This window comes from Oncorhynchus clarkii, chromosome 9 (assembly GCF_045791955.1).
Source record: "Oncorhynchus clarkii lewisi isolate Uvic-CL-2024 chromosome 9, UVic_Ocla_1.0, whole genome shotgun sequence".
Classification (NCBI taxonomy): Eukaryota; Metazoa; Chordata; class Actinopteri; order Salmoniformes; family Salmonidae; genus Oncorhynchus; species Oncorhynchus clarkii.
This window is the reverse complement of record NC_092155.1, coordinates 48561249-48572751: the sequence shown is the minus strand read 5'-3', so window position 1 is coordinate 48572751 and position 11503 is coordinate 48561249. Positions and strand designations below refer to the sequence as shown.

The window sequence follows — 11503 nt, the reverse complement described above, 5'->3', positions numbered from 1 at the left end:
AGGTGAAGCTGGTCACATGCACAACGTCATCTTCCCTGTACGCATTCAACCACATTCTCAAAGGAGTCAGTTTGAAAAAACCTGCACACACAGGCATTGTTCTTCCCTCAGCTCCATCTTAACCGATGGGCAGATAGACGGAGTCCGAGTTCGAGGTTCTGCCTTTAGTCTTCTTCCTCCAGTCAGCTCCCACGTTGGAGACACAGCCTCCGGGATTCACTGTCACACCCCCAAACATCACCGTCTGTCCAACTCCCCTCGACGAAACCTAGGGGCGCGCTGGAGGAATTGAGGACACCCTGCAGACAAAGGAATGGGCTCTGGAAGAATGTCCTCCGGGCTCCGGCAGTTTCTAACCGCCACCGACGCAGCAACCGAAAATTCTAGGCTCAGCATTATTTCTTCACAGAAGAAACTCCCCTTCGTATTCACGGCCTGTGGAACCTACAAAAGGAGAGGGAGGTGAAAGAGTGAGGGGGGGGGGGGGGGTGTGATCGTGAGCAGAGAAGGTGCCTTTGTAATCACTCCAGTTATGATTACAGCTATTCATCAATCTTGGGCTATTTTTAGTACAGCTTTGTGTGCCGGGTGAGTGGGGCCGCTGTCTCCCTAGGTCACTCACAAATTGACTAGAGGATCTTCGTTTCCCGCACATGCTTAATTGGGGACAGACAGCATTTGTCATTTTTCTTTCCAATATCAGGCCCCCGGGAAGGTAAGCAAGGACTCCCCTCCTCCCCCTTTTAAGCATGCACATCGATCTTTAGCTCTGTGGATCTTTTCTGGGGAGCTAAAAATAGAGGCAGCCGCAGCAGAGAATAGAAGCAATCACACCCACTTACCTTGTGAGGTGCTTGCTCGAGGCGTGCACCTCCATCTCGGTGCTTTTGAATTCGTTCAACTCCTTTCGGATAGCCGCCTGTGGAGGAATACAACGAGCGTTAGACTAGAGAGCATCCTTTAAGCGGAGACGGACATCGCACATTGGCCCACGAAAATTGTCACGTAGCTTGAGAGAGTAGTACAAAAATAAAAATACGACAAGGTCTTAGCCATAACAGTGAGACATGCTGGCGCTATGGAGGTGGTAGCAAGGACAACAGTATGTTTTCACAGTTCCAGAACTCAATGCTTTTAGGCCTTTAATAAATAGGCCCTACATCACAACATGCTCTGATAAGGGTATGTGCCAGTCACTTTAAGTGGTGAATGTGAAATGGAAGAGATGCTGCAGAAGGGTTCCTTGTTTTTGACACCAATGACACGCACCTTATCGGCTGCAGAGAGCCTGGTCCAGGGCTTGTCTGCTCTTCGGTCGTAATCCTGAGCTTTGGCCACCTCTACATAGTCACTAAAACGGATGAGAATCTTTCGGTCCCGTAGCTCGTCAACTGTGGGCCGCTGATTGAGCTGAAATACACCATGGGAACAGAGAGGCATTGGTATGAATGAGTACAGTCATTTGACAGGCACGTGTTTGGTTGAATAAGGACTACATTAGCTACCCATGTTTGACTTTTTCCTGTATTCATTCGTGATTTTGGATCAAAATGCTGCTCCCAGAAAAGTAACGATTTTGCCATACAAGGTCTTTTAGGACCAATGTACATGTTCTTATCCAGAGCAAAATAAATATTTATCTAGTGCACAGCATGAGATTAACACAAAATATACAAACAGAACAAGTACTAGTCAGAAGAAATAAATCTGATGTCAGCAGGTTGCATTACTGTAATAATACTAGAGTAATTAATTTGTATAATAATGGTGTAACATACCTTTCTGTTGAGCCGCTGTTTGATCTCCCTCCTCTCTTCTTGTTCTGTCTGGTCATTTCTCTCTAAACCAAGGAGAAGAAAATAATTTGTGATATGACTAAGAACACTTGAGAGGTTGGAAAACATTTCCCAATAATGATGTCACTTGTTTTCATCACTGTTTTCCCTCTAATCTACATAACAGTGATATCACTGTTTGACCCTAAACCTTATCTACTGGTGAAAGAGTGTCCCACTGTGTTCCACTCTGACTGTAGAGACACAGATTAGGCTTCAGACATTACGAATGAAGTCTAATCCATGGGGATATATTTGAAAGTTTAAAACATAATTCCTTACAGGAGTGTGAATATTGTTCCACTGAGGGTCAGATCCAGATCCTAATAAAATGGTCTCCTGAGAATGCCATCACCAACATTTTGGCCAACATCAAGTTGGGTTATGCATGTTGGAAGACAATGTGCGCTTATCTGTTCCGCCTCCTGAATTTTACATGAGTGAATGTATTTATCATAATACATTTATGTAGGTTTATTGTCTACCTTGGTAGATTTATTCAGAAATTGTGCATGAATTTCACATAGCTTAATGAAAAAAAAAATATATATATAAAAATAGCAGATATTAAAATAAATTTTACAACTCACGTTTTAGGATATTCCGACTCTCCAACTCTTCCACATTTGGTCTCTGGCTGAGTCTCCTGCGAAAAAACACCAGAACCACGTTCTGAACCATTTTCGATTCAAGCTTCGTCAACATCCAAGAAGTAACTTTTAAACCAAGTCCGCCGGATCAATTCTTCTCAATGTAGTTGTTCTATCGGGGAACTCCCCGTCTTTCCATCTCGCGTCTAGACCCCGACTATGATGCTTTGGTAGAGACACTCCCCACATCTGGAATACCCACAGACGTGCAATTTTTGGTATTTTCCGTTATACTACTGTTGAGCTCTGGCTGCCTTATACTAATGTCTCAAATCTTGAAATAGAGAGACTAGGAACAAACACTAGCTCTACTGTCATCTGCTGTTGCCTGTGCAGCTGCTCGCTTCACTGTCATCCCTTGCAGTCTACGCGACACACACACGCAGCAACCTTTTTGAACTGGGTCGTGATGTGCTACTCAGACTGCCTCCTTTTTCCGACTGCATGCATAATTTGTTGTCAGGAGGAGGTGCATACGAGATTTCCGTTTAAGGTATCCCCCATCGCTATTCAGACAATTACATTTCTCATTATCACAAAGCTGCTTCTTTTTTACAATTTACCTACAGTAAAATAGGTTACAATTACCCTATCTTGACTCGCCTATCAAAATGTACTTCTGACATTGGTAGCTACACATCTATATCACAAACTGGTAATTAAACAATCCAATTATTTTATTTAACAATGATTGCATATTAATAAGATCATACAGGCTCATACAATAGAAAATAATGACTAATTCACGTTTGCGTATACCTCACTATCAACGCTTCAAACAATCCACATAAACCAAAATGGCTTTGGAGTCACCTGTGCAAGGGAACATTTCAAAGACTTTAATATCAATAATAGATAGGGGTCAGCTCCACACAGCATGGGTCAAACCCACCGCCCGAAAGATGAAGGTATCAAGACAGAGGACACCGCACAACCTCACAGCACGCCTTGCCCCAGATCACCTTCAAAAGTCCAACGCTCTGAGTGAGGACCAAAGTCAGGTCACGCACCCTGAAGCCGCACGCGTTGACCTCGCCACGTGCTGCTCACTACCTCTGAAAAGATGAAGGTGCTGGAACCTTAACATTTATAAGCAAAGTATGCTAATGGTGAATGCTAATAATGCAATGCAAATATACAGGATTATACAGAGTAATCATGCTTGTATTCAAGAAAATGACAAACGTGTTTAATAGGATCATTACAAGATGATGAAATGTAGGTTATGAAATCTATATGCTAGATTATTGAGTTTGGGTTATGAGGTACAATGATTACAGCCTCAAGTCTTCTTGGGTATGACGCTACAAGCTAGGCACACCTGCACTTGGGGAGTTTTTCCCATTCTTCTCTGTAGATCCTCTCCAGCTCTGTCAGGTTAGATGGGGAGGCTCGCTACACAGCTATTTGCAGGTCTCTCCAGAGATGTTCGATCTTGGTTTCATCAGACCAGAGAATCCTGTTTGGCTTCCGTCTGGTGGAGTGCTGCAGAGATGGTTGTCCTTCTGGAAGCTTCTCCCATCTCCACAGAGGAGCTCTGGAGCTCTGTCAGAGTGACTATCGGGTTCTTGGCCACCTCCCTGACCAAGGCCCTTCTCCCCCGATTGTTCAGTTTGGCCAGGCGGCCAGCTCTATGAAGAGTCTTGGCGGTTCCAAACTTCTTCCATGTAAGAATGATGGAGGCCACTGTATTCTTGGGGACCTTCAATGCTGCAGAATTGTTTTGGTACTCTTCTCCAGCTCTGTGCCTCGACACAATCCTGTCTCGGAGCTCTACAGACAATTCCTTTGACCTCATGGCTTGGTTTTTGCACTGACATGCACAGTCAACTGTGTGACCTTATACAGACAAGTGTGCCTTTCCAAATCATGTCCAATCGATTAAATTTACCACAGGTGGACTCCAATCAAGTTGCAAGGATGATCAATGGAAACAAGATGCACATGAGTTTAATTTCGAGTCTCATAGCAAAGGGTCTGAATACTTATGTAATAAGGTATGTTTATTTGTAATAAAACATTTCTAAAAAAACGGTTTTCGATTTGTAATTATGGGGTATTGTTTGTCGATTGAGGAGTTTTTTATATTTAAAATCAATTTTAGAATAAGGCTGTAATGTAAAATATGGAAAAGGGGGAAGGGGTCTGAACACTTTCCGAATGCACTGTATACTACTAGTGTTACCACGTAAAGAAGGAATAAGCAGCTCAAATGTCTACTCTAGTGTGCGAATCAAAATGTTTACAAGTCTCAATATTTGCAGTGGACCTTTTCATGTGGTCTCTGTTTTGTCTGGAGGTAACTGTGACTAGGGCTGTTGCGATGACCGAATTACTGCCATACCGGCAGTCAAATTCCACGTGACCGTTTAGTCATGATAGTTATGCTTTTCCAAGCTCTGATGCTGCTGATGGTCATCAGTAGCCAACCAAACTTGCTAACTGCCTGGTACTCAGCACTCTATTGTCCCTCTAATCACTGACATCAATGCAAATGTTTTAGACAATCTAATCAAACACTTCATGAGAGCCCATGAGGTCATGTTGTGCAACATTTCAATAGGCTATGCAATTGCGCAAGAAAACAGAGTGATGGCCTCTACTAAAAAGAGGATCAGCTTTCCTTAGGCTAGATCGATTGTAAGGACCGACACCGGAGATGAGAAGCAGGGACGGGGTGTCAACATTTAAAAATCAGGAAACAGACAAAGACCAAGACAAGAACAGCGTCAACACACGGGTACAAAACAACAATTAATGCAGAAGCAGGGAACAGAGCGGGGAACCAGACAGAGATAGGGGAGGTAATGACAGAGGTAATTGATTCCAGGTGAGTCCAATAATTGCTGATGCGCATGACGGGGGTGAAATGCATGTTTGCGTAATGATGGTGGCAGGAGTGTGTAATGCTGGGGAGCCTGGCGCCCACGAGCGCCAGGGATTGGGAGCAGGATCAGGTGTGACACATACTATGTTTATTTTTCAACTTTCCTAATATTAAGCACATTGCTTATATTTACAACAGGAGTATAGCCTACCTGGCTGGCATGAAAATAAACCACGGGTAAAAGCGTCCTCCATTCGCTATTTATATAGATTACATAAATTTTTCCAGCTGGCCGTTTTGATACAGGTGCATAAATTGTCCATTCTAAATGTTTTCCGCTAATGGAACATTCTTGCTTATAGCCTACTACCATATGTGCATTGCTGCGCTTAACGTGAATAATATAGCCTAATCGTTTATTAACATTTTGAGCTCAGTGATCTGTTGAGTAAAAAAGTTGATGCTAGTGGTTGTATTAATTTGGGATCTATCGCATCCCACAACTGTCCCAGACTATTTTTAGCTTTTTTCTAGTTTAGAATATTTATTTATTCTCGCACAGAATAGAATACATTGACATTTGTACTATGGGGGATAGAAAATTGACATAGGCTAATGCTTTTGCTGCATGTTAAGCCTACTCATCTTGTTGGCTGACAAAAAGTAAATGCGGACATATCTTCAATATGCACCTCGGAATTGGATAAGGACGTGCGGAGTTGCGTCCCTGATGTCTTTTTAATTTTACCTTTATTTAACTAGGCAAGTCAGTTGTGCATTTATAGACCTACATCATTAATACATTTATGAGAATCAATAGGTATATCAATAATTTAAATTACATTTAAACAGCAGGAAATCTTAGACTTGCGACTAGTAATAACTGCAGAATAATTCATTAATTTGATACAAGTTTCCCTTTGTCCGATAGGTACATTTTCCAAGGAAAAATAATATTAGCTCATGTTATGTGTATTTTTTGAGATCATGCTCAGAATGAACAAGTTACAAAGTGCCTGTGTTTAATATCTAGGGCTACTATTTATTCAATAAATTGTATTGTAGCCTACATTCATTTATGTAAAGTTTTGTCACGAATCTTCCCACTTCATACCAAGCTTGTTTTGTCTAAGACATTTATTTTTGAACATGTCGGTCTACTTTCCAATCACCAAAAAAGGCACTTCACAACACAAGAGCCATCATCTATATCCCACATCTGCCAGTCCAGTGCGAGTGAATGAGAAAGGCATTCCAACAGATGTGGTGGCATAACATTTTCAACAGATGAAATGGAGAATCACTCTCAAAGCCCCAATGGATGCTATATCACAATGATATTGACCTGGTCGATGGGTTGCTTAGCAACACGTTTCTCATGGAAATCTAATACAATGGATTCTTCCCAGGGAACCCTTACTACAGTACACCTCAGCAACCCACCAGTGGGTATTATGTTGCAATGTAGGCCTGCCTAATCATAGCTGTGTGTATGTGTAGATTAGAACATTTACTTTTCTTGGCAACAAATAATATCTTAACTTGGGGGATTTGGAAAGGTAAAGTCAAGAGAGAGGGCTCATACAAATATTTATGTTTTGATGTTTCTTACCCTATAATTATATAGGCCTATATTGACTGAAGGACAGCTGTCTAAAATACAATACAGTTTAGATACTGTTTTTCTTGAACATAGAACATGAGATGAATACCCAGTATATGCTGCAGGTGTATAAGGTAGCCTACCCACTGTCCTACAATGACAGAATTTGTGTCAGCACGAGTTTACAAACACTGGCCTGGATTCAATTGGGCATTTTTGACAGATGTTCGCTGAGGTCGCATGGTAAATGCTGCGCATGTTGGCTTAAGCCTAAATTACCTTTAACTAGTGCCTACTACACAGCTGCCAATGTTCCTTTTAAAAGGTTCCCATTAGATAAGCCACAGCCAAAATTGGCTATACCGTAAAAATAAAAAAAAAGATTTTAAGATCAGATTGTAGTAATACGTGGGTTTATGACTAGTGATGACCCCCTTTAAAGGCCTTTTTTCCCCAAACACTCAGAGATCGCATTCATTTACGCACTGAAGCGTAAGTTACCATTAAAAGGTCCGTAGTGAGCTGTCCTGTAACCCGTTTGGATTGAATCTTTAGTAGTATAACATATAGCCTATAACACACTACTAGGATAAATATAAAGCCATGCTAGTCGTGCCCGGAAAGAAAAGGAAAGTCAACTTTGAGTAGGCAGTTAAAGCAGGCATTAGGTCTCTTTTATACTTCCAACCACAAATTGACAGCCAAACTGCAGTGAGCAGTCACAGTAACCCAGCTCTCCGCAAAACACATCTTTTGCTGGCCCGTAGTCTGGTCAAGCGTGTAACGCTCTCGCTTCTCTAACCATATAGGCCTGATTCCCCTGCAGCGGGGATCCCGGTTCTATCCCGGCATAAACGCTACTCATTTCTGCCCTATATTTTGTCTCACTGCTTCTCTCCCATCCTGTCATAAAAATAGGAATGAGTTTGGAATTCCACTCTCCAAAATAAAAAAAACATCTGCATTCTGGCCTACTGTATATTGCACTTTCCCCACCATTTCTCCCCAACAACACACATTTTGCAGACAGAGACAGAGACAGAGAGAGAGAGAGAGAGAGATGCACCAGGATGCATTATTCAATAGTATCTGAGCTAAGAATAGCCCCGCCGTAGCAGCAGAAGTGGATGGCAGAGAGCACTATTGATAGACGGGTTATTTCACACTGTGATAACGGACAGAATGTGTCATTATCCCAGTGATAAGTTAGGACAGCATCTTTTTTTCTGCTCCCACCACAACTGGCAGTTTCTCTTATCTGGAGAGACTAGGAAATGTTTTAAATTAAATCTAAGCTCGGAGCCGTTAGGGAGATCTAAGCCGGGAGTGATGGACTGTTTTTGCCTTTCAGTAAGGGTACTCTGGGGAAATATGCTTTACTCCTCTGCTAAGCTTCCCTCTTCTCCGCCATCTTCAGGGCTAAATATAGTTGGGCTTTCCCTTCTCTAAAAAAGTGCAGTGTCACCAAAATATGGAGCATACACAGCAAACTGGCACATACAGTGCAGACCCCTGGACTTTTCTACATTTTGTTACGTTACAGCCTTATTCGAAAATGTATTGAATTGTTTTTTTCCCATCAATCTACACACAATACCCCATAATGACATTTTTGCAAATGTATTAAACATTTTACATTTAAATATCACATTTACATAAGTATTCAGACCCTTTACTCAGTACTTTGTTGAAGCACCTTTGGCAATGATTACAGCCTCAAGTCTTCTTGGGTATGACGCTACAAGCTAGGCACACCTGCACTTGGGGAGTTTTTCCCATTCTTCTCTGTAGATCCTCTCCAGCTCTGTCAGGTTAGATGGGGAGGCTCGCTACACAGCTATTTGCAGGTCTCTCCAGAGATGTTCGATCTTGGTTTCATCAGACCAGAGAATCCTGTTTGGCTTCCGTCTGGTGGAGTGCTGCAGAGATGGTTGTCCTTCTGGAAGCTTCTCCCATCTCCACAGAGGAGCTCTGGAGCTCTGTCAGAGTGACTATCGGGTTCTTGGCCACCTCCCTGACCAAGGCCCTTCTCCCCCGATTGTTCAGTTTGGCCAGGCGGCCAGCTCTATGAAGAGTCTTGGCGGTTCCAAACTTCTTCCATGTAAGAATGATGGAGGCCACTGTATTCTTGGGGACCTTCAATGCTGCAGAATTGTTTTGGTACTCTTCTCCAGCTCTGTGCCTCGACACAATCCTGTCTCGGAGCTCTACAGACAATTCCTTTGACCTCATGGCTTGGTTTTTGCACTGACATGCACAGTCAACTGTGTGACCTTATACAGACAAGTGTGCCTTTCCAAATCATGTCCAATCGATTAAATTTACCACAGGTGGACTCCAATCAAGTTGCAAGGATGATCAATGGAAACAAGATGCACATGAGTTTAATTTCGAGTCTCATAGCAAAGGGTCTGAATACTTATGTAATAAGGTATGTTTATTTGTAATAAAACATTTCTAAAAAAACGGTTTTCGATTTGTAATTATGGGGTATTGTTTGTCGATTGAGGAGTTTTTTATATTTAAAATCAATTTTAGAATAAGGCTGTAATGTAAAATATGGAAAAGGGGGAAGGGGTCTGAACACTTTCCGAATGCACTGTATACTACTAGTGTTACCACGTAAAGAAGGAATAAGCAGCTCAAATGTCTACTCTAGTGTGCGAATCAAAATGTTTACAAGTCTCAATATTTGCAGTGGACCTTTTCATGTGGTCTCTGTTTTGTCTGGAGGTAACTGTGACTAGGGCTGTTGCGATGACCGAATTACTGCCATACCGGCAGTCAAATTCCACGTGACCGTTTAGTCATGATAGTTATGCTTTTCCAAGCTCTGATGCTGCTGATGGTCATCAGTAGCCAACCAAACTTGCTAACTGCCTGGTACTCAGCACTCTATTGTCCCTCTAATCACTGACATCAATGCAAATGTTTTAGACAATCTAATCAAACACTTCATGAGAGCCCATGAGGTCATGTTGTGCAACATTTCAATAGGCTATGCAATTGCGCAAGAAAACAGAGTGATGGCCTCTACTAAAAAGAGGATCAGCTTTCCTTAGGCTAGATCGATTGTAAGGACCGACACCGGAGATGAGAAGCAGGGACGGGGTGTCAACATTTAAAAATCAGGAAACAGACAAAGACCAAGACAAGAACAGCGTCAACACACGGGTACAAAACAACAATTAATGCAGAAGCAGGGAACAGAGCGGGGAACCAGACAGAGATAGGGGAGGTAATGACAGAGGTAATTGATTCCAGGTGAGTCCAATAATTGCTGATGCGCATGACGGGGGTGAAATGCATGTTTGCGTAATGATGGTGGCAGGAGTGTGTAATGCTGGGGAGCCTGGCGCCCACGAGCGCCAGGGAGCGGGAGCAGGATCAGGTGTGACACATACTATGTTTATTTTTCAACTTTCCTAATATTAAGCACATTGCTTATATTTACAACAGGAGTATAGCCTACCTGGCTGGCATGAAAATAAACCACGGGTAAAAGCGTCCTCCATTCGCTATTTATATAGATTACATAAATTTTTCCAGCTGGCCGTTTTGATACAGGTGCATAAATTGTCCATTCTAAATGTTTTCCGCTAATGGAACATTCTTGCTTATAGCCTACTACCATATGTGCATTGCTGCGCTTAACGTGAATAATATAGCCTAATCGTTTATTAACATTTTGAGCTCAGTGATCTGTTGAGTAAAAAAGTTGATGCTAGTGGTTGTATTAATTTGGGATCTATCGCATCCCACAACTGTCCCAGACTATTTTTAGCTTTTTTCTAGTTTAGAATATTTATTTATTCTCGCACAGAATAGAATACATTGACATTTGTACTATGGGGGATAGAAAATTGACATAGGCTAATGCTTTTGCTGCATGTTAAGCCTACTCATCTTGTTGGCTGACAAAAAGTAAATGCGGACATATCTTCAATATGCACCTCGGAATTGGATAAGGACGTGCGGAGTTGCGTCCCTGATGTCTTTTTAATTTTACCTTTATTTAACTAGGCAAGTCAGTTAAGAACAAATTCTTATTTTCAACGACGGCCTAGGAACAGTGGGTTAACTGTCTTGTTCAGGGGCAGAACGACAGATTTTTACCTTGTTCAGGGATTCGATCAACCTTTCGGTTACTAGTCCAACGCTCTAACCACTAGGCTGCCTGTCGCCCCACACCTGCCGTCTTCACTTGTAGCCTGTGAGAAAGACCCGATCACGTGATGGAGCGTGAAGGGCACAACAGCCACTGGCCTGAAAAGGCATGGATTTTTTTAGGGTGCATTATGCCACACAAAGGGGATGCCACCGTGAAATTCGAGGCATTATCAAGTGCTTGTCAAATTGTGACTGAGTGACTGATGTAGTGTTACAGACTGTACAAAAGACAAAGTAGAGCTCATGTCTTTCAGGCAACTTTTTTCATTAGTCACAACATGCAGCCTAACAATGTATTAAAATTCAAAACATATCGCCCAACGATTGTAGAACAGCTAAAGTTACATTAATACCTCTAAAATGAAGCATAAAGGAGTACCGATTTCTTTGTTAACCTCTCAAAACAGAATAACCACAT

General features: G+C 42.1%; 1 protein-coding gene across 1 annotated transcript in view; it reads right to left on the bottom strand.

The window, feature by feature from the left end:
- LOC139417270 (phosphatase and actin regulator 3-like) overlaps positions 1-11503 on the bottom strand; it is a 58151-nt gene continuing 46648 nt past the window's right edge. Inside the window, exons 8-12 of the mRNA XM_071166529.1 lie at positions 2426-2481; positions 1779-1840; positions 1270-1410; positions 843-919; positions 1-444 (exon numbers count right to left, since the gene is read on the bottom strand). Of these exons, the coding sequence (XP_071022630.1) occupies positions 429-444; positions 843-919; positions 1270-1410; positions 1779-1840; positions 2426-2481 (352 nt within the window). The 3' untranslated portion in view covers positions 1-428. The remainder of the gene's footprint in view (positions 445-842; positions 920-1269; positions 1411-1778; positions 1841-2425; positions 2482-11503) is intronic.